The sequence below is a fragment of the Eleutherodactylus coqui genome, chromosome 8, assembly GCF_035609145.1.
Source record: "Eleutherodactylus coqui strain aEleCoq1 chromosome 8, aEleCoq1.hap1, whole genome shotgun sequence".
NCBI classification, from domain to species: domain Eukaryota; kingdom Metazoa; phylum Chordata; class Amphibia; order Anura; family Eleutherodactylidae; genus Eleutherodactylus; species Eleutherodactylus coqui.
Genome location: NC_089844.1, coordinates 91,273,481 through 91,297,412, shown reverse-complemented (window position 1 = coordinate 91,297,412; position 23,932 = coordinate 91,273,481). Strand labels below are relative to the sequence as shown.

At 43.4% G+C, this 23,932-nt stretch overlaps 1 protein-coding gene across 1 annotated transcript in view; it reads left to right on the top strand.

Moving 5' to 3' along the window:
• GALNT13 (polypeptide N-acetylgalactosaminyltransferase 13) overlaps nucleotides 1-23,932 on the top strand; it is a 381,455-nt gene that overhangs the window by 218,609 nt on the left and 138,914 nt on the right. The window contains exons 3-4 of the mRNA XM_066577425.1: nucleotides 14,808-14,974; nucleotides 17,128-17,335. Coding sequence (XP_066433522.1) covers nucleotides 14,808-14,974; nucleotides 17,128-17,335 — 375 coding nt within the window. The remainder of the gene's footprint in view (nucleotides 1-14,807; nucleotides 14,975-17,127; nucleotides 17,336-23,932) is intronic.

Here is a 23,932-nt window from a genome sequence, read left to right as displayed (position 1 = left end):
GGTGCACCATGGGCTCTGTGCGTTCCATTGCCGATCCCAGCCTCCTGATTGGCTGGAATCGGCACACGTGACGGGGCGGAGCTACGATGACGACGCGGTGACCAGCTCTCCGGCACGAGCGGCCCCATTCACCAGCCAGAAGCACGGACTGCGCAAGCGCGTCTAAAAAAGCAAGGAGCCAGCGAAATTAGACGGAGCCATGGAGACGAGGACGCTAGCAACGGAGCAGGTAAGTGAATAACTTCTGTATGGCTCATATTTAATGCACGATGTACATTACAAAGTGCATTAATATGGCCATACAGAAGTGTATAACCCCACTTGTTTTCGCGAGACAACCCCTTTAAGTTAAACGTGTCGCATCTGTACATTAAATCACACCATGAAAAAAATCATACAACTTACCCTGAAAAAAAACAAGCTATGTAAATGGAGAAATTAAAAAAAGTTATGGCTCTTGGAAGAGGTGGACAAAAAACAAAAATAGAAAAAAAAATTCTTGTCCTAAAGTGCCTAAAAAGAACATAGATGGGGTCACGGTAGTCACTGTAACTACTCGAACCCCCTATATCTATGGGCATAAATGTAATGCACATGTACGACAAACCCTTTAGAACAATATTTCCTGTACTCTCTTTCTCTCTTGTGTCTAGATGTAGTTGTCCAAAAATTTCAAAAACAGCGGGTCCAGGAGGCGCTTCTGATAATCCAAAGCATGGCTCACTAATTACACAAATATATCCTGTATCCTTCCGAAAATACTTGGATATAACTTATACCACTTTTTCCCCTGAAATGCATAGGTCATGAATTTTAACGCCATGAATACCGTAGAGACAGACGTAGCGCAGAAGGAGAGACGTTACTGAGGATATACAGCATACAGTCACATCCTCTACGCATGGTAATAGCTGCCATTACTGGCTTTCTCTAGACATCTTCTAGACAAGGATAACTTACATCTCATGGCAGAACAACGTATATTAGTTTTGTAGCATTATTAACAATTGCGCAGTCACACGATCAAGAAACTACAAATAATTTAGGAAAATATGCCGAAGATAAAAACCAATGAGCCATAGAGCTCCATCTACAATACATCTCCTGGCTTCTTGTATATACAAGGACTCAGTCACCAATGTACATTCTAATAAACCCGGTAATGTCTGATGTATAAAGAAATGAATCAGGAATGTAAAGCCGAGCGGAGAGGCGACAAGATTAATACAATTTTATGTATCGCTGAGAAAAGCTTCAATTCGACAAAAATATTTCCTCATTTTCTGTATTATGTGAGTTACTGGCTGAAATTCTGAATTAATGGAAGAAGATCTATAAGAGTAATGAATAGTTTTCCAGCATTGAGCTCCATCCACTAAGTAACTATTTCTAAACCAGGGTATCAATAGGGGATGCCGTCACAACGGGCCCTGGTGTTCGAGGGGCCCAAATGCCCTTTTGCCATGCCGATAGTATTATGAATAGCACACGGCAGGTGGTGGTCCTGGTACGCATTTTGCATCGAAGCCCATGAACTCAAGTTGCTTGCACTAGGGATGAGGTCATTTCCATGGAGGTCGTATGGAGAGACAATCGAAATGGAAAGAAGGGGGTGGAGCAAAAACTGGTAGAATATAAATGGCCCAAAACTGCAGACAAGGGCTGTGATGGTTAGCAGTGTGTCAGAGAATCTGGAGGTGCTGCTGACTAGAGAACACCCCACCTAAGTGGATGTGAGTGTATGGAGGAGTGCAAAAAACAAAAACGGAGCTCCACAAATTATTTGAATAATCAAAAAACAACTGGATAAAAATGTCTCCTTTAGTTATTATAGTAGACAGCCAACATAAGAAAACGCGTTTCGCGGCAAAACCCCTCATCAGTTCAGCTGAGTTACATACATTTCTCCTGCCAGCCCTTTGTCCCTGTACTTCCCACTGGCACCCTGTTGCCATCCTCCACAAGTCTCCAACTGTATGTAATCCAGCTGAACTGATGAAGGGGTTTTGCCCCGAAATGCGTCTTCTTATGTTGGCTGTCTGCTATAAGAATTGATGGAGAAATTTTCATCCAGTGGTCTTCTGATGATTTCAAAAATTTGTGGAGCGCTGTGGCGAGCCACCAGTTTTTGGTTGCACAAGGAGAACATTTTTGCCAGGGTTTCAGTTGTGGTTTCAGTTTGTCTAAGTGAGTGGCTTCATAGCATCATGTTTTCACCAACATTGTCAGAACACCACCAACTGTGACTTAACTCAACACTGCCAAAATTTCTTGATAACTATAAAAGTAAAGGAAGTTAGACCACCTTATAATATAACAGTCAGGCCGGCTTCACGTGGGTGTGAGAGCATTTCCTATTTTCAGAATGATTAATGCTTTTTTGCGCATGCATCAGCGTGTTTTACTCAACTTCTTCTGCCCACAAGACATGTCCATTTGCATTGCAGCAAACAAAGATGCACTAATTGCAATGGCTAATTATTAGCTCTTTTTCCAGCAGAATTATTGCGTGTTTCACTCGTTTCCTTATGAATTGCACACTCCACATTGACTTCTATGGCGACTTTTGGTGCATAAATACACAGAAATATAGATAATGTTCTAGTTTTCTTTGCATGACCAAAATGCGCCAGCACAATACGGAATTGTAAATGAAGCCATTGAAATCAATGGGTTCTATTCTCCTCTTATTGTGCGCGCAAATACGCCCCTGTGAAGTCAGCCTCAAACATCTTATAAAAGTAAAGGGAGGGTGGGACTCATCTCCAGCATCCAGAAGAGGAGGAGCAGGTTTGCGCTATATAGCACAGGGGAAGGCTTAGAAGGGACAATAGCGCATTTCATTGTCACATGACGTGGCATCTTGCTTGCAGGCTGCCCGACCACAATCTTCACCTTTTCTACTCCATCAGGTGCCATCCATATACAGCAATATACAGACAGTGCCAGCTATTGGCTGCAGCAGATCACTATGGGAATCGGGGAAGAGGGTCTATGCATTAAACAAAATTAAATTTCTTTAAAAAAATCCATTTATTTTTGTGGCTGTTTTCTAAACGAAAAAATCCTTTAAACTTGTTTTGACAGAAGCGCTGACGCTTTACAGTGGTGTAATTATTTCCATTTGTATATTATTTTATTTAGAACCGTTCGCAGACTCTTTAGAAATATCTTTTCTGCATGCAAGAATGCTGCGATAGACAAGAAAGCCGCTTTTACCCAGCAGGGATTCTCCTTGGCAGCTGAAAGAACAGCAGTGTTACTTCATCTCTACTGTAACCTCAGTTGTCCATATCACTCCGAAGCTTTAAAAACATCCAAAGTCTTCTTTTTGGTATTGTTCTATTACTAGGCTGGAAAATATAGTGCTATCTGAGCAGCCACGCTGCCGTATTACCAGGCGGCCCTTCAGTTCTTGGTATAATCTTGGCTCATAAATATTTCTTTGGGTGCTTTAGTTATATTCTGTGTCCTTTGACTTTTTTCACATCTGCGATTGTGATGATGCCAGATCATTAGAATGATTTTGCATAAATTAGCAATACATGTGAATTTAGGGAATTTTGCCATATATCTTATAAGGAGAAAGCGGCATGTTACTCAACTTCCAGCAGCCAATAGTTTTTTTTTTCACTGTCTCTAGGCTATTGGTAAATATTCAGTTCATCGGTTCCCCAAAATCTGTCATGAGTACTGAAGTAAATAGAAAAGAGGGAGGAGGAGGGGGATGCAGCTGCAGGAAAGGGAAAAGACAAAGAAAGAATAACCACACAGGCAAGGCAGCAGGTGCACTACATGCAATAAGTTATTACACTTTGTCTTACATGTTTGAGTTCCCATGGCTCAATGAGTCAATGATTCGCTGTCAGTTTAACCTCTTTATGACCACTATAAATACATGTGTATATACATATATCTAGACTCGGTCCCATACCCAGCAGCTCTCAGCTATTTTTTGATAGCTGACAGCCCATGTTTAGAGTTCACTCTTATTGCAGCAGTTGATGATTTACATTTTGCAGTCAAAATTGACCGCAAGTCTATACAGTTAGCTAGAGGGGCATCCGCGTCCTGCACCCCATTGATCGGCTCCAGGGAGGTGATGATGTGGTGCTAATGGGCTAGTGTAGTGTCCCAGAATAACATCCTGGCCCCCTCCATAATTGTCATACATGTATTGTCTATGTGGATGCACTGTGCAAAGTTGTCATGTCATTTTCTGTATGTGTGTTGCACAGATGCAGTGTCTGAGGGGTTAACTCCCATAAAATCATTGCCTGTCAGCTCTGCTGCATGCTGTATGTATCTATTCTTAGTGTCATGTGGTACAAGTGAGGTGATAAAAGTGAGTGTCTGAGAGCGGGAAAAGGTCTGTCTTCTTCATGCAGCGCTTTCAATACGCAGCGTTTTTCAAAGCAGCGTTTTCAGCCTTGTGTGAGCAGCCCCATTGAAATTAATGGGAGCCTTGTACAGCGTTTAGCACAGGGCTGAAAACACTGCTGAAAACGCCCTGTGTGAGAGAAGCCTTAGAGTTAAGCTACCATCTTGCCTGCTACAGTGGGCTAACACAGTGTCGCATGGAAGCACCTTTAGCTTCCATGTCGATGAAGATGGAGGAAGAAGAGCGACTACCCATAGCGTCTGGAGAGTGGATGGGAGAGAAGTGAGTCACATCCAGAGAGAGAGCTCACTAACCCAGTTTAAGGAAAACAGATACCCATTTACATCACAGGCGTCTTTTTCCTGTGCTGCGATCCGTCAAATGGTTTGCATTGTATCTAAATCATACTGCTGTATGTTATTGTCATATTATTCTTCGTTGCACATTCAGTAAGACATTGTTTGTTCAACTGAGCTGGTGAAAAACCTCTCCATAACTGGCTTCATATTCTGCATCTCCAACCTGTTACAAAGGCTCATTGATGTGTGTGAGGAATGAAAGCTAGCTCACCTGGTCTGATCCCACAGAAGAGCTACTGTAACACAAATTGCTCTAAAGGTTAATGATGGCTGTGATAGAAAGGTACCAGAACTCACAGGGCAACACAGCTTACTATGTTTGGGGTTGCATAGCCATCGACCAGTCAAAGTGCCCACGCTGATCCCGGTCCTCCACCAAGAGAGCAATAATGAGCACGTAAACATCAGAAATGGAGCAGTGGAAGAAGGTGGCATTTGATGAATCAGATTTTCTTTTACATCATGTAGACAGTTGGGTGCATGTGCGTATGTTATATAAGGACGCAATGGCACCATGGGAGGTAAGAAGGTGCTGGAGGCAGTGTCATGCTCTGGGCAATGTTCTACTGGGTACTTCGGTCCTCATGTGGATATGACACTTACCATCTACCTAAACATTGTACAGACAAGTTCCCTCTTCATGGCAGCAGGATAACCTAATAGAGGTGCCCTCTTTCAGCAGGATGATGTGCCCAGTTACACTGCAGAAAGTATTCAGGAATGGGTGAGGAACATGATAAAGAGAAGAAGGGGATGAATAGTCACCCAAATTCCCTAGATCTCAATCTGATGGAGCATCTGTGTTATGGGAAAACAATAGAGGCTGCCTGGAGCAACATAGAGAGCACAAAGTCTGTTAACATATTGTGCTAGATACCACAGGAACCATCAGAAGTCTTGTGGAGTCCATATGTCAAGAGGCTAGAGCTGTTATGGTGGCATGAGGGGGACCTACACAGTATTAGCCAAGTGGCTTTAATATTATAGTTCATCGGTTTATATCCAAAATATTTTAAAGTGATTGTAACATAGTATCTAAGGCTGAAAAAAGACATATGTCCATCCAGTGCATCCTATTATCACCAATGTTGATCCAGAGGAAGGCAAAAAACCCCAATGAGGTAGAAACCAATTTTCCCCATTTAGGGGGAAAATTCTTTCCCCACTCCAGTCTGGTAATCGTTATAATCCCTGGATCACCGATCCTTCTGAATTAATTAGTGATTATAACATATAATATAGTAACGCTTAAGAATGGCGTCCAGGCCTCTCTTAAACTCTTTTATCGGATTCACCATCACCACGTTCTCAGGCAGAGAGTTCCATAGTCTCACTGCGCTTACAGTAAAGAACTACTATTTTGGTGTTGAAACCTTTGAAGACAGCTGCGGGTTGGCCATAGGCTCTACAGGGCAAAATCCTGGTGGGCCAATCAAGGCAAGGATGAGCTGGTTAGTCAGGGCTTGTATTAGCATTTGGGCAGATGATGGCACCGACTGCACTACAGTGGGCACACTGGCTAAATTTAGGTTGATGCAAGATGGAGCACCGGCTACAGATCCGCTCCCCCATGAGAAAGCGACAGACAGACAATGAGGAGGGGGAAGACTATATCATATAAGTGGCCGGTACCACGACCTTCTACATTCTATACTATCTTGTCAGGCATACCTACCACCAATGTGGCTATACATAAAATTTTGATGACCCCACCTATTTGTGTTGGCCTGCTAGTAATTTGGACCCACCAACGACTAAGGGCTCATGCGCACAGCTGGGTCGGATACCGACTGCAAAATCTCGCAGCAGAATCTGACCCGGCACCCCCCAGAGACCCTATACTCACCTCTCTGGATCCGCTGCGAGCGTCTTGGCCGGTGAGCTAGCGTGCTTGTACATTGCAGCGCATAAGGCACCAGCGCAGGGCTGTGACGCGATTTCCCATGATACTTCCGCAGTGCTCGCTGCGGAAATATTGGCAGGGCGGATGGTTTTCATTGACTGCAATGGAAGCTATCCATCTGATTTTACGCACAAATTACAACAAACTGCGATTCTCCTGCGCGAGTGGAAAATCGCAGTTGATTTCCGCTCGTGGGCAGGGGACAATCATTTCCCATTGCATGTCTATGGACGGACACTGCTGTGGAATTTGCGGTGGACGTCTGGCTGTGAAATCTGCAGCTATAATCCGTCCGTGGGCATTCAGCCATAAGGCCACTTTTTGATTTTTTCTCCAGGGTCATTTTAAGTAACCAATCCGCCTCAGAGTGCAACATTAGAAAATCACTGATTATAGCGAGTGTTTGTAAGATATGTTATACGATATCTTGTTTAATCACCCATAGTGTCCAACCTTTCTATGCCAAACGGATGATGGGATGACATGTGGCACACAGCTGCCCATCGCCGTTCTACATGATTGCTACTTGGCAATTAAAAATGGCCGAATGTAAATGTTGAAACTGCAAACACTTTGGAAAGTCACTTTGCTAGGAAATAAAGAAAGTCGATACATTTCCAAAGGACATAAAGTAATGTTGTTGCTATTAATGAGTTTTCTTCCATAGAACAAGTAATTTCTTTGTTTGTCTTCTCCTTTTATGTTGTCATTCTGATTAACTATTGTTTTGACTTCATTCAATTTGCTGTTGTAATACCAGGCTTGAAAAACCGTGTCTGCTTGGTACGGAAGCATTAGCATGACTGTTTCAGTAGCGAAACAGAACGCTTTCTACACATCAATCAGCTTTTTGCTATATTGTGGTGGAAGAATTTTAATTTCATGTCATTTGGTCCTGACAATCCTCTGCCAGACACATCCTTAATATACCATGCTCAGGACTATTATCGTGATGGGAAGGCTTTTATGTACATTTGGAGGTAAATACCAATCTACAATGTGCCAAAGTGAAACGTATCATTTTGACAGGGAATCGCAGTGGTGTAAACCTCCTTCACTGCTGACAGCATTTGCTCTATCATTGTTTAAAGGGTGTTAATACTTTAGATTATAGCTTTATAATCGTCCCGGTTCGCCAGTGGAAATCAAAACCGGTATGCACTAAGCTTGTATAGATACCCGACCTTGTATAACAAACTGTGTACGACAAGAAAGCCTCAGCGGACTCTACCTAATATATTGTTCTAAATGTGCGCCAATGCGTGTCACAATGTCGTAAGCTATATATCACTTTATGGTCTCTTTCATGCGGGCGATGCGCCTTTTGGCCAGCCACATGGTGGATGAAAAACACATGCACTAGAAAAAGCCGCAACAATGTCGCTGCTAAATCTGGTGTTTTTTTGCCCATTCACACAGTCGAGTGCAGCGTATAGACACCACATCCCGGAATTCCTTTGGCCGGCGTAAATACTTCTAATGGCTCAATAGACCCAGCTGACATAGTTTAGCAGCACTAGCCACTGCTAAACTCCCTACCCCTCCCTTTGCGGCAGATCCTATAGAAGTGTATGGGAGCTGCCAGTTGACTGAGGCCGAAAGAAAGCGCAAAACATCACCCGGCATATTCAGTCGCAATGTCCCTTTTATCGCGATGTTTTGATGCGCCTAAAAAATGGCAATCTAAATTAATGCATTGGAATCCAATGCTTCAGATAGTCGTGATTTTCCGCCAACATCTTACGGCAGCAAAATAGGCGTGGTAAAATGCTCGTGTTAAATAGGCCTAACATAGAAGAAATGCTGCGTAATTTCCACAGTGGAAAATCCATGGCAAATTCTGCATCCAAAACAGAAATCCAGCTGATTTCAGAAGAAACCGCGCTCCTTCTCAACTACGAAGTCTTCCGGCACTTCACCAGGTGTGACATCTAGTGAGCACAGCACCACTGCTCACTTCGGCGTCACCTGACCAGTGGCACTGTGCTCATTAGAGGCCGCCGGGTGCCCGGTGACGGAAGCGCCAAGAGTGCAAAGACTTGCGGTTGGATCCCCCACGATCATAAAGTTTTCCCCAATACTGTGAATAGGGGACAACTTTATAACGTGGCACAGCCCCTTTAAAATCAATTACATTTTGATGTTGGTTGTTGTTGAAACATGTTTTTTTTTTTACAAATTAGAAGGTCCGAGGTCTCTTTTCAGAAGATTTTGTTAATTAGCTGTGCATAATGAAGGACTCCACTAACATATTCAATGATGATTTTAGTTCCAACAAACACCAAACATCACTTAGTAGCCAAATAACAATTATACTAAATAGATGCACAAAATATCCTGTAGGGGTAAATGAAATATGTGATAGTTTGACTTATTGCCAAAGTAATATCAGCAAAGTTTCCATTCACTGTGTAGTGTATTACCGCAGCGCCAAAGCGGCTCCATTAAATCATTAGCCATCTGTATAGCCTGAGCACTCCACATTTTGCTATCATGTCCTATTTATTGGCAGACGCTCTGTGTCTCCGTACTTTTGTTATGTATCAGCTTACATCTGTAGAAGAATTTCTACAGGATATATTCATTTAAAGATCATTTTGTAATGCGAACATAGTAAACACCTGCTGTAGACGGCGGATTAGATGTTAGTTTTCCTAGACCAGACTAACATTAATCAATGGAGACGGTTAATGACTTGCTGATGAGATAAAAGATGGTTGTACATGTTGCCATTGAATCCACTCTGAAAAGTCCGGTGTGACTGTGATGGTGTCATCACAACATAGCAACATAGTATGCTGGCTGAAAAAAGACATATGTCCATCCAGTTCATCCAGTTCAGCCTATTACTCCTCCAATGTTTATCCAGAGGAAGGAAAAAAAAGACTATGGGGTAGGAGCCAATAATAATAATCCCCGGATCACCGACTCTTCTGAAGTAATCAGTGATATAACATATAATATTGTAACTCTTAGGAAAGATGTCCAGGCCCCTCTTAAATTCATTTATCAAATTTGCCATCACTGCGTCCTTAGGAAGAAAGTATATCGTCTCACTGCTCTTACAGTAAAGAATCCCTTTCTATGTTGGTGCAGAAACCTTCTTTCCTCTAAACGTAGAGGATCCTCCTTGTTACAGTCACGGTCCTGGGTATAAATAGATGATGGGAGAGATCTCTGTATTGTCCCCTGATATATTTATACATAGTTATTAGAGCGCCCCCTTGTTACAGTCCTGGGTATAAATAGATGATGGGAGAGATCTCTGTATTGTCCCTGATATATTTATACATAGTTATTAGGTCGGCCCTCAGCTGTCTTCTTTCTAAACTAAATAATCTCAATCTTGATAACCTCTCTGGGTATTGTAGTCCACCCATTCCATTTATTACTTTAGTTGCCCGCCTTTGTATCCGCTCAAGTTCTGATATGTCCTTCTTGAGTGCCGCTGCCCAAAACTGTCCCCAATATTCCATGTGTGGTCTTACTTATAAAGAGGAAGAACAATGTTCTTGTCATGTACCCCTAGACCTCTTTTGATGCACCCCATGATCCTATTTGCCTTGGCAGCAGCTACCTGACACTGGTTGCTCCAGTTAAGCTTACAGTTAACTAAAATCACCAAATCCTTCTCCATGTCAGTGTTTCCCAGTGGTTTCCCATTTAGTGTGTAATGGTGACATGTATTTCCTTTGCCCATGTGCAGAACCTTACATTTATCAGTGTTAAACCTCATTTCCCACTTTTCTACCCAAATCCCTAACTTATCCAGATTCATTTGCTACTGCATTCTGTCCTCTATTGTGTTAATTACTTTACATGGTTTTGAATCATCTGCAAATATTGCTATGTTACTGTACAATCCTTCTACCAGGTCATTAATAAATATACCAAAAAGAATAAGGCCCAAAACCAACCCCTGTGGTACCCCACTAGTAACAGTGACTTCTGCAATACTGCCCCCTGTGGTACCCCATTAGTAACAGTGACTCCTGCAATACTGCCCCCTGTGGTACCCCACTAGTAACTGTGACCCTCTAGTACTGCCCCCTGTGGTACCTCACTAGTAACAGTGACCCCTCCAGTACTGCCCCCTGTGGTACCCCACTAGTAACTGTGACCCCCTAGTACTGCCCCTTGTGGTACCTCACTAGTAACAGTGACCCCTCCAGTACTGCCCCCTGTGGTACTCCACTAGTAACGGTGACCCTCTATTACTGCCCCCTGTGGTATACCTCTAGTATCAGTGCCTCTTTGAGTACTGCCCCCTGTGGTACTCCACTAGTAACGGTGACCCTCTAGTACTGCCCCCTGTGGTACCTCACTAGTAACGGTGACCCAAACAGAGTATGTACCATTTATAACCGCCCTCTGCTTTCTATCACTGACCAGTTACTTACCCCCTTACACATATTCTCACCCAGACCAAGCATTCTCACGTTATATACCAACCTTTTATGTGGCACAGTATCAAACACTTTGGAGAGAGGAGTAGAAGCTAAGGCCTGGCTGAGTGGGAGAGGAGTCTATTGCAACCCTGCCAGGATACACCTGAGTTGGGGAAGACTCTTGTGTAAGCCGGAAAGATACCGGATACCACAGCTGTGAGTTTTCAGAAGTCCCTGCACGGTCAGGAGTTAGTTTACCCTCAAGAGAGCCTGCACCATACATCACATCTCGCAAAGGAGTTCAGCACCCAAATTTAATCCATTCCTAAAAGTGCAAGTTTCAGCTGGGAGAATAACACCAGAGTCCAGCATGTGTCCCATTCAGTTTTTCAACATAATCTTATTATACAGTCATTGCTGAGAACTAAACGGTCATCTTCCATGTCATGTGTGATTATATTGTGCATTCTACCGGTTGCTTTAGCAAGCGTTGTGTGAATTGAATTCATCTTGCAACAGTCTAAGTAAACTGTGTGCCTTCAGGTTCACTTTACCACCATCCAACTTGTCTCCTTATTCCACTAAGGGAATACATTACATTAAAGGGGTTCTGTCACTAAAAAAGAAAAATGCTCTACTTATCTATTCCTCCCCCCATCAGTCTACTTACCAGATCTTCACCTCCCTCATGTTCTCCTGTCTCCTGCAGTCCCGAGCTCACTTCAGCTCCAGCGACCTGATTCTTCTTCTTCCTGTGAGGTTACGTATATTAGGTTGGCAGTCTGCCAATGTACGTTATGTCACAGCTCACAGTACAGCAGGAGCACTGCCTATCTTCTTCAGAGATTGCTCATGCGAGCTATCTCTGAAATAGATTACAATTCCTTCCTAGGCAGTGAAGCTACAGCACAGGAATGTGACCTTCACTGACCCAGCAGGAAGGAGTTTGTGATAAGCAGCCTTCATAACAAGCTGGGCCCAGCCTGCAGTGAGCTGACCTGGGGCACTGGAGAAGCTCAGCCAGGAATAGATGTGATAAGGAGACAGACAGGGAATTTTTCTTTTAATGACAAAACCCCTTTAAGGCACTGTTGTCATGATAAACCGATACCAATTAGTTTGGCCAGAAACTCCTTTACAATCACCCCTACAATCCGACCCTCGTAGGCGGGGAGCCACCACCGTGACCAGGTGAGAGTTGCCGGCACCCACTAGTTCTATTCCCCGCTAACTCCCGTTTGCTGCACTAGATTTTCCTTATACTTCATTGAATCCATATTACCCTTCACACAGTGCAGGTTTCCAGTGTCAGGAGAAGTAAAGCAGCCCTAGAATCACAGCCATGGTTCACTGTAGGCAGTGTGTTCTTTTCAGATTGTGCTTTATTCTTCCTCCTCCAGACATATCACTGATTCATAAGCCTGAAAAATTGCAGTTTTGTTTCATCACACCACAGAACAGAATCCCCAAACTTCTGTGGCTTATTTATATAGTTTTTGAGCATATTAGGCCAACTTTTCTTGTGCTTTGGGGTCAGTAGAGCTCTATGTCTTGGAGTTCAGGAATGAAAACACTAAAGCCAGTCTTGCACGAACTGATTTGAATTGCAGATTCTGCGATTGCCGTCCATACATATGATATGCCTGCTGCCACCAGATCTTGCTGCAGCGCTTTTGTAGTCAGTCAATGATGCAACTAATGAAGTCGTTGATTTGTTACATCAGGTGTGTTTGACACAACACCCAATTTGTAAATACCATGTTTCCCCCAAAATAGGTCCTACCCTGATAGTAAGACCTATCGAGTTTTCGGGGGAGGCCTTATATTTCAAGGACGTAGCTGAGGTGCCCCAAAAATAAAAAAAAACAACTCACCTGGTCCGCAGCGTACGGATGGTCCGCGGTGTCCCGATGGTCTCCGGCGGCACTGCGGCAAATGGCTGAGTCCTCCCCATCTGCCTGCTCAGCTTCTGCTGGTGATGGGGCTTTGAATACCCCGCCTCCAGCAGAGCGAGCCTTGTGATTGGCTAATATAAGCGCCATCTGCCAATCACAGCCGGTGCTTGATGAGCCAATCACAGCCATTCAGTGGATGACATCACTGTGATTAGCTACAGGTGCTATGCTTAGCCAATCACAGTGCTCGCTTTGCTGGAGGCGAGGTATTCAAAGCCCTGTCGCCAGAAAGAAGTTGAGCAGGCAGACGGGGAGGACACTTGCCGCAGCGCTGCCGGAGACCATTGGGACGCCACGGAGCAGGTAAGTATAAGCCCCTCCCCCCAAAAAAAAGACACTGTGCCCTTTTGGGGCAAAAAATAATATAAGACAGTGTCTTATTTTCGGGGAGACACGGAATGTGCTCATATCAACAATTTTATTCAGGGTTTGAATAATTCTAAGACTGCTGTAGTCATTAAAAGTGGCATTTTGTGTCGAATTGGAAGAAAACACTTGTTTTATTAGTTGTGTTGAGCTATTTACATTTTTCTTGTTTGCCAACAGCTGAAAGTTTGTAAATTTTGAAATAACCTAATTTGCATATGGATTGAATAATTTTGATTGCAACTGTAAAGTATATCCTATGCACAACACAGGGGATGTATATATTTGGCAGGTATCACTAGAGGATAACAGATAATTAAACAATTCAATCTTCTAGCATGCTGATGTGCCCATAGGCTTCAGTGACAAGCATATGTTAACAGGGTATCCATTTGGCATACATTTGGCGGGGATACTGTACATCGGGACCCTGAAGACACATCTATATTTAAAAGCTCCACTCGGCCATATGCTTTTCAATACAACCATATAGAAAATGCAGAATACATTTTTTATGGTAGTCGGTGTCTGATCTATATAAGTGTATATGTATATAATTATTTACAGCATGTTACATCTGCCAATACGGTTAGATGGAAGGACAGTACATGATCCTGCCTGGATGGCATTCTGGGCCTTGGGCAGGGATTCTATTGGGGAAGGAGTGGTCTGCTGACACTGGTGGATGAGCTGTAAACATGTTGGGTTAGAGGGGATGTTTACAGGAAAGGTCTCGGTCACAGGGCTGATATACCTTGCACCTCGGCGACAGATGTGGGCATGAAGATGCAATGCCAGACTCGCATTCCATGCTGTAACAACAAGAGCACACCACAGTCATCCCATGACAGGTATCACAGTCCTTCTATATCGTTATACATTCGCTGGATAGGTGCGTTTCTGGCCTAGCCAGTTCCTTCACATGGCTTCTGATGGGTTCCACCAAGCAATTCCGCAGAACATCAAGAGGATCTCTGTGCCATGAGGGGAGCCTGATACAGAATCCCCTCCTTCACACAACTTACTGAATGTAGCTCTCCTTGCATGTAGCGCTCTATTATCATCTTATATTTCCTGATGTAATAGTGCACCCCAATAAAAAGCCAATTGAATAGCAATAAGACTGTAACATACAAAAATATGCCCAATTTACAGTAGTTTCACACATACTCACAAAGGGTCAGGCACATATTTCTCAACCTTACAACGTTACTAAAAAGGATAATGAACACCCCTCTTCATGAACTTAGCCTAAGATTCACAATGCATGGAACAGATCATCAGGTGGAGCCTTATCGGACCACATTGTCTTATCATGGGCTCTGTCTAGTTAGAGGGATGACTCTTCAAGGTGTCATCAGCTTATACCATAAAGGTTTTCAATAACCACAGTGTTACATAGTTGGATCTGTGTTATGACATTCAAATTTTTGTTAATATGTTTGTTTTTGCCAGATGTAAGACTAAAGTTTACCCAGATGAGCTTCCCAACACAAGCATCGTAATCGTATTCCACAACGAGGCCTGGAGCACTCTGCTACGCACTGTCCACAGTGTCATCAACCGATCACCACACCATCTATTATCAGAAATCATTTTGGTTGACGATGCGAGTGAGCGAGGTAATGGCCATAATGTTATCCTAATTTATTACTCCATGGTACAAAAAACTATCGATATTCATGTATCACTGTTTGGTATATTTTTTGTATGCAGTTCTGTTTTTTTTAAGGTTAGATCTTTTCAAGGTTTCATCTTTATGTGAAGATAAAGATTAGTGTATAGCGAACTAAGTCAATAAAACCTTGTTTCAGGCAGAGCTTTATCAAACGTTTGGTTCGGCACAACCCTGGACTGAGCTATTAGCAAAGTTGTACCCAAAACGGGGTTCTACTGGTTCGGCTAGACTTAAACACTGGTGTACAACATTGTCTAAGATCCAAGAGCATTATACAGGACTTTTATGACTCTTGAAATGTCTAAAAACATTAGGGTTGAGCGAACCAAGCTAGTAGAATCCTGCTTTGGGTCAAACTTTGTTAAACATGAACCCAAATAGAGATCTTAACACAGTTCTAAATGAAACAGGGTTCTACTGGGCAGCTCACTCAACACTAGTCCTAAACAATGGTGTATAACACTGTCTAAGAGCCAAGAGTGTTATACGGGGCTTTTATGGCTCATCAAATGTCTAAAAACATTAGGGTTGAGTGAACCAAACCAGTAGAACCCTGATTCTGGGCAAACTTTGTTAAAAGTTTGGCTCAGCATGAACATAAACTGAGCTCTTAACAAAGTCCTCTCTGAAACAGGGTTCTACTTGTTCAGTTTGTTCCAGACTAGTCCTGAACATTGGTGTATAACTCTGTCTAAGATCCACAAAAGCCCTGTATAATATTCTCAGTCTTATATAGGGCTTTTATGGTTCCTAGACAGTGTTATAGACCAGTGTTCAGGACTAGCGTTGAGCGGACCATATCAGTAGAACCCTGTTTAAATGCTTAGTTCAGGTTCACTGCTCTTAGGCAGTGTTGCACACCACTTCTAGGGGTTTTGGTGAACTTATGGTTTGATTTAAACTAATTTAGACTAAGCCAAACGTCATGCAAAAGTTTAGCAACTGGTTGAACCCATCGCTAATAAAGATAATTCTAAGGGCTCCCACCCACTGGCGTTTTTTTCTCCACTGCGATGCAATTCTAAAGTTAAAGTCTCGCATCGCAGTGCAAGAAAAACGCAGGCAGATATCCCAAAATCGCTGGCATATCGCTGCGACATCGCCAGTCTTTTCAATGGGGCCAGCGGCAGCAGCGCTAGCCTCATTGAAAAGATATGGAGAATGCCGCTGACTTCTGCCACAGCTGTGGCAGAAGTCAGCGGCATGCTATCCCATTGAAAGCAGTGGTTTCTGACAAGCCCTGCAGAATGATTATCAGAGAAGGGCTTGAAATATAAGCCCTTCCCCGATAATCATCAAAAAGTGGTTAAAAAAATAATTAAAAAGTTACTCACCTCTCCTGCTGTCAGCCGTGTCCTCCAGCTGGCTCCCCGGCACTGCTACTGAGCTCTTTCAGCAGACGGGGATTTAAAAATCCCCGCCTCCTGAAAGGGCTGTGCAGATTGGCTGAGGGCTCAGCCAATAGCAGCTACTGCTTAGCTATTGGCTGAGCGCTCAGCCAATGGCAGATAGCTCTTAGCTTATATTTCAAGCCCTTCTCCGATAATCATTCTGCAGGGCTTGTCAGAAACCACTGCTTTCAATGGGATCAGCAGCAGTGCCGATCCCATTGAAAGCAATGGGATAGCATGCCGCTGACTTCTGCCACAGCTGTCACAGCTGTGGCAAAAGTCCGCGGCATTCCCCATATCTTTTCAATGAGGGGTAGCGCTGCTGCCGCTGGCCCCATTGAAAAGACCGTCGCAGCGATATCTCTGCAATTTCTCGCACTGCTCTGCGACAGTTTTCACTTACTCTCGCAGCGCAGTGGAGAAAAAAACGCTAGTGGGTGGGAGCCCTAATAGTGATACATCAAGATTGCTTAAAAAAAAACATTTAAGGTGACAGAAATGGGTTTAAATATCAAAAGTACAACACACCATTTCTTACACCCCTATGCCTCCTATACCCTCCACATGACTGAAAGGACCAGTTCTCCAAAGTGACACAGGGATGGACATTTATTACTGGTGGTCAATTGTGAGGTGTCCATAAAAAAATGTGGGAGGATCTGGTAGGCAAGGTATGTTGATTTTCTTTTTTATTTCTCTTTTTAAGATTTTCTGAAGACTCCATTGGAAAATTATGTCAAACAGTTGGAAGTTCCAGTCAAAATTCTGCGAATGGAACAGAGGTCAGGACTGATACGGGCACGTCTTAGAGGGGCGAATGTCTCAAGGGGTCAAGTGATAACTTTCCTTGATGCTCATTGTGAATGCACAATTGGATGGTTGGAGCCTCTACTGGCCAGAATAAAAGAAGACAGGTTTGTATAATATCTTAACTTTATCCATCCAATATTACACTTCTTTGCTGAACATAAGGTGCAGATAAACTTGCTGATACAGTAATCAGCTATGTATTCAATATTCATTTCTTTTACATACTGTACATACAATGGACATAACTAAAAGCACATTGGCCCCACTGTAAAATCTCCAACAGGGTTCCACTTACCATGTGCTATTTACAGTATAATACTGGTATCGTATGTGTCATGAAATCCTTTAGGCCACCCTCATATATGGCCCCAGCAAAGCTCCTGCCTCCAATAGTGGCTTTAGCACACCCCATCATTGATAAGGTGCACTAAACATGAAAAATAGAACAGACAGCCTCTGTGGGGCTCCATTGAAATCAATGGGAGCGTTATACTGCAATTACCATGGCGTTCAAAATACCACGGTAATCGCGGAAAAAATGTCTGCGTGAGAATGTCATTAGATCCCCTCATGCACCAGGACCAGGTGTAACTGCTACCTCTGCACCCCATATAGCTGCATTGCTGCCTACATGCTATTACAGAATCACTCTAGAGCAGATAAAAGACTGGTCTTTGAAATACATTCTAAAAACTATTACTGAAACATGTTGATTAATTACAAGTGGTTCTTTATGATTGTCTGTACTTTGTTTAATAACAGCTTGTACAATGCACTCTATACACTGTGGGAAACCTACTGATGCACTTTACACTATCCCAGCAAAAGTATTTGGACCCCCTATCAGTAGAATGGATTGGGTTTTATTAGCATGTCATGTGTCCTAAACCATGCTACATAAGATGCAGACCCTTGAAGGTGTCAGCTATAGTTTGTGATGGAAACAGCATGCTATTGGATATATGGGTTATGCCGTGACATGCATACAATGGTGCAAGGAACGACATCACTGGACAGTTGAGCTATGCGGTGACAAATTGTGCTACTCTATGTTCAAATCAGATGGATGTACCTGGGTATGGAGGACTCCTGTAAACACCTTTTGTCTGAATGTGTTGAGCCAACAGTTAAGTACGGTGGAGGGTCCTTTGTAGTCTGGCGATGTTTTACGTGGCATGGTCTCCATCCGTTATTTGTAGTGGCAAGAGCCATGAGCATGGATGTGTACCTTGACATTCTAGACCACATGTATTAAACTGAAGACCCGTGCGCTGATGCAACCCGCCACATCATTTTATGTGGCCCATGAGGTCCAAATGCAGAAGAGCCTCTTCTAGATCAGAGGGTCCTGAACTGTGCGGGGAAGACTCACTGGCACACTGTGGACTCATTTATGACATACCGCTAGTTATCCGGAACACAGTCACCATCTTGGTCCTACACATGTTGATTGCATGCAGACTGAATGCTGTGGCTGTTACTGCAGCCCCTAGAGCTTTCGGTGTGCACTGCCCTGTCAGCTTCTTCCACTGAGCCTATCCTGTAGTACACCACTACTTGCCAAGGCTCAAGTGATGAGGCAGCTTATACATCCCGGCTACTCCCCGCTGCCGTCCTGCAGAGGACAGTCTGTTCCAGCCTGCCTGTCCATATCCTGTGAGCCTGCTGCACAGATCAAAGAGGACGTTGTGCTGTACTGCTGCTTAACCTAGTGAATGCAGGCTCTGCCCTGAGAAATTTTGAGGGACCTTTCACCAGGCTCAGCTAACTTCCATAATTCTTTCTTTTCTCTGACTACCTGGCTGTTTAGTTATGTCTGTGATGGGGCACTTGTGCCCCAATTTTTCTGGACTAAAACCTTGCCCTGGTCCATCTGTTCCAACCTTATATCCTTAAAAATACAGTCTTAAAATTACAAACGGCCCTTTGAAGCCAACCAAAATGCTGATGTGACCCTTTGTGAAAATGAATTTGACACCCTTGTGTGTTGTGCCAACAGTTAAGTATGGCAGAGGTTCCGTTATGGTCTGGGGATGTGTTACGTGGCATGGTCTCAGTCTGTTGGTTGTAGTGATAAGAACCATGAACACGGAGTTATACTCTGACATTCTAGACAATAATATGCTTCTGACATTGTGATAATACTCTGGGAATGGTCGGCTATACTTCCAACAAGACAATGCATCTTGTCACACATCCAACCCTGTTTTACGTTGGTTTGAGGATAAGGATGTTTCAAGATTGGACTGGCAGCACAGAGTCCCAACCTGAACCTACTGAACATCTCTGGGATGAACTGGAATATCAGGTTAGGAAATATTAAGAGCGTCCATCTTCTTTGATAAAACTCAGCTGAAGTGTATCAGACGTTAGTAGAGAGTATACCACGGAGAGTATCTAATGTCTTTAGGGCCAAAGGAGCCCCACTAAGTATTAACATATGGAAATAAATACCACTTTTGATTCTTCCTGAGGTGCCCAATTACTTTTGGTTGTATAGTGTATATTTCCTTCTCGCAGTTCAGGTCCTTCAAACTTTGAGCAACTCCAATGCAGAAAATGTATAAGAGAACTGCATTTAAGGGGGTTGCAATCATTTATTGTGGTTTCTGCATTAGCAGTTACTGTTACAGTATGCTTCAAGACAGCCAACAGATCCTTCTCTTCACTGCATTCAATTTGAAATCATCCACTTTATGCAAACTCCAGCTGTTTGTGGAATAGAAATGTAGAACTGATCAGACTCCTCTGTTTCCTTGTATTCGAAGGAGCCACTTTGTTACCAATAGGCAAGTGCATAGGTTGGTGAAGCAAATGGCACATATGCCCCAGATGCTGAATACCAGGGTTGGGGCAACAACAACCATTATGCTATAGTTGGAGTCTTTAGCTTTGACCCTGTCAACGGCAATTCTTCAGTTCTGTATAGTGACGAAAATCACCTCTCAAAAGTCCATTTAAATGCCCTTTAACTGGTGATGCAGGATTTGTTGTGCAATCAGTCCATTACAATACAGATGTCACAGGAAGTCATATCATTCTCTCCAGCAGGAAAACATTTATTACCATGTTTTATGCTAATGGCATTGACACATCCCACTACAATATACAATGTATTCATTCATATCAGTCCTTGCTCTGGTCGAGCTAACAGCCTGATTTCCATAACAGAGATACAATAAAGTGAATTTCTTAGAAAGGCGGTTATCTGAGAAGTATATTCTTGGACCGTGGGAAACACTGGAGGAAAACTAGTCCGACATGGGAAAAGTGGATAACAGGGTGAAGTCAAAAAGACGGATCCAGCGCTATAGCTCACTACTGGTGTCCTATATGGAAATAACAATGATGTACTTGAATAGGAAAACGTGGATGTACTTCTCAATGGTATGGTGCACCCCTCGGGCCCCGGAACATGGATTTCAATTTAGTGTTGTGGCCCCTATAAGAGATAGAGAGTAAAACCCAATTACAAAGTTGAAGAGTAGCATGTGATGAGCAGTAATCCGCTTCCCGTGTCTCTATAAGACCTCCCTCACACAGGCGTTTGCATTTTTCAACGCTACGTTTACTGCAGATTCCGCCCGGTTTCAGCAGCGCTGGCATACGTTATGCCAGAGTTTTGGCTGCGTTTTCAGCACAGCTAAAAGTGCAGCCAAGGCTGCTAATATAAGAAAAAAAAATCAATAATCACTTAACTGGTGAAGTTGCTGTCCTCGGCGCCATTGTCGGGACCTTGTGAAGACGGCCGATTGCTCTGATTGGCTAAGCACTGCTAAGTGACAGCTGGCTGAGCCAATCAGAGCCAGCAATGGATGCATCCAATCACAGCCATCCAATGAATAAATGGCTGCTATTGGACGCATCCAGTGCTGGCTGTGATTGGCTGAGTAGGCTGTCAATCAGCGGCACTCAGCCAATCAGAGCAATCTCTCGTTGGAGGCGGGAATTTTAAATCCCCGTCACCAGAGAAAAAGTTTCCCTGCTGGCTGATAAGTCTCGAGAGTGCCACCGGGGACAACGACATCACCTACAAGATGAGTATTGATTATTTTTTTTTAACTCAGGCAGTGTAGCTAGGACATTTAGAGTGTCAAAAGCGCAGTAACAAGTTGTACCGCATTTTTGGCAGCACTGAAACCGCTGCCTATTCATTTCAATGAGCAACACAGGGCCAAAAAATGCAACGCTGTCAAAGCGCAGCATTGAAGATGCTGCGTTTTCAGCCCTGGTGACCAGCCCCATTGAAATGAATGGGAGCGTTGTACAGCGTTTAGCGCAGCACTGAAAACACACACTAAATGCTGTACAAAAACGCCTGTGTGAGGGAGGCCTAAGTCCTGTGGGACCCCTACTATGCCTGAAGGGGTCGCAACACAAAATTGAAATCCATGTTCCAGGCCCCCGTGCGCTATACAATTGTGTAGCACATCCATGCCTTCCTATTCAAGCACACTATTGTTATTTCTATATAGGACACTAGTAGTGAGATATAGCGCTGGGTCTGGCTTTTTGACTGCACCCTGCATAAGTACCCTGGTCAATAATCAAAGCATCAGTAATGTCTTGCAGATTTGCTATAATTGCTGCCCGCAGAGTACTCCAATTAATCTTCCAGAACACATGAATAAATCCGGCTCCATCAATAGTGATCCACAAGCAGAAAATAAAACTGGTGATTTTCAATTTCTAAACTCTGTGTGAATGCAAATACATTATAGATGTAACAATAGCAGTATGTATCCAACACATCAGCAAGCAGCGCACCGCAGCGAGGGGCTCACGTACCCTGCTGCTGCTAACGGTTATGTAAAGCCCTAATATACTATTCAAAATGATGCTAAATTTAAGTTTTGTTTTAACCACTTCATATAACAGCTCAAACTGGGCTCTATAACAATCTGTCTTCAGTAAGCTCCCCCTAGTGGAAGCTGTGGGCTGCCAGAATTTTGCCATTTACCTACAGGTGCAAAAAAAAACTAAGTGAACCTTTTGGGATTACTTGGATTTCTGGGTTGATTACTAATGCAATGTGGTCTGATTGTTAGAGATAAATACAGTTTAACTAAACTAAAGGCCCTTTTATAATAATCGTTCAGAATCTCGCTGGATCGCAGGAATCTGAACGCTAATCGTTCAGTGTAAATGTTGCCAGCGACTGAATGATGAATGATAATTTGATCAGTCCAAGCAGGCATTAAAAACTGAACGACGATCGTCCCGTGTAAACAGGCAATAGTTCATATATGAATAATTGCCTGTTTGCTGTGATTGGAGGAAGGTGGCTGAAGTGATACCTGGCGTGTCCCGCCTCCATTTACTGAGCGGTGTTGCTCTTGTGTGAAAAGACAGGTACGATCATCACTAAGACGGCTATTAGGCGCTTTTGTGCCCAGCAATCGTCCCGTGTCAAAGGGCTTATTCACATGAGCATCTATATACGTGTAAAATATGTCGCGCATTGCGCAGAGAATAGAACTCATTGTTTTCAATGGGTTCATTCCCCCTTTTGCGCATAAATTTCGTGCATGCAAAAAAACACACGACATGCTCTATTTTTGTGCATATTTGCACACCTAAGGCCCCATAGGGTCCTATGAGGGTGCACAAATGCGTACCCGATCTTTGCAAAATTGCGCAATGAACTGCACAATTTCACGAGGAAATCGATAACAACTAATTAGATTGCACAGTCTTTTTAATCACAGAGCAGGTGTGTCCTGCACTGATGTGAATGGTCCCTGGCAGCGCTGAAAGTACAGTTAAAAGTGCTGATGTGTGCGATAGCGCAAACTTCACACCCTAAAAAGTCGATGCATCGCAAAGTTATCTGCACCTATGCTCATCTGAAGGGTATTTAGGTATTTGACGGCTATCCCACTGATTATTGCTCCTGTACATTCACACAGGAGCAATATTCGCTCACTGTATGGAGGCAGAGCAGAGTAAGGGTTCACTTACTTTTACTACCTGAACTGTGGATGTAGAGGATGGGAAGCTACAACAGAGTCCTCCACCCCAGGTTAGGTATTGGCTGACAGTAATTGTAGTCCTCATGGGGTCAGGGGCTTACTTGCATCAGGCAATGCAGTGTCCTCCTCGGGGGACTCAGCATCCACTTCATCTGCCCAGCTTGACGTTCCGACCTCCGTTCTCTGTAACCGATTTACATCCCGGCACTCATCATCACTGGTAGCAAATGCACTCACGTCTATGGTAACTTTTAACGGGTCTTTATTGAAACTCAGTAAGGTTCTCTTCCTAGGCGTTGGGATGGCATACTCATTGGGTGGCAGGGTCTTCTTCCCACTTTACTTGCTGCTACTACCTAAGACTTGGCTTCCTCAGGCACCTACTGAACCCTGGTTGTCACCTCCTCTGACGGGAGGAGGGCATAACTTTTATACCAATCCCTAGTTTCCAGGACTTTTAATGCGTTGCCCTTCCCATTCACAAAACACTTTCTTAAAAGGACAGTACATCAATTATATTTAATGCCATCATAAAACTCGGGGCAATCAACCACCCTCTTACAGAATATTACTCCAAGTGCTCAAGAGACCACATGAACAGTCCAAGTGTCTGTGTGCTATTCCTTACATTGTGTCTGTCTATAATGGTGACTTGGATAACAATCAGAACACATTTTATTAGTAATCAATACAGAAATCCAGCGAATTCCAAAAAAAAAGTTTAATTTA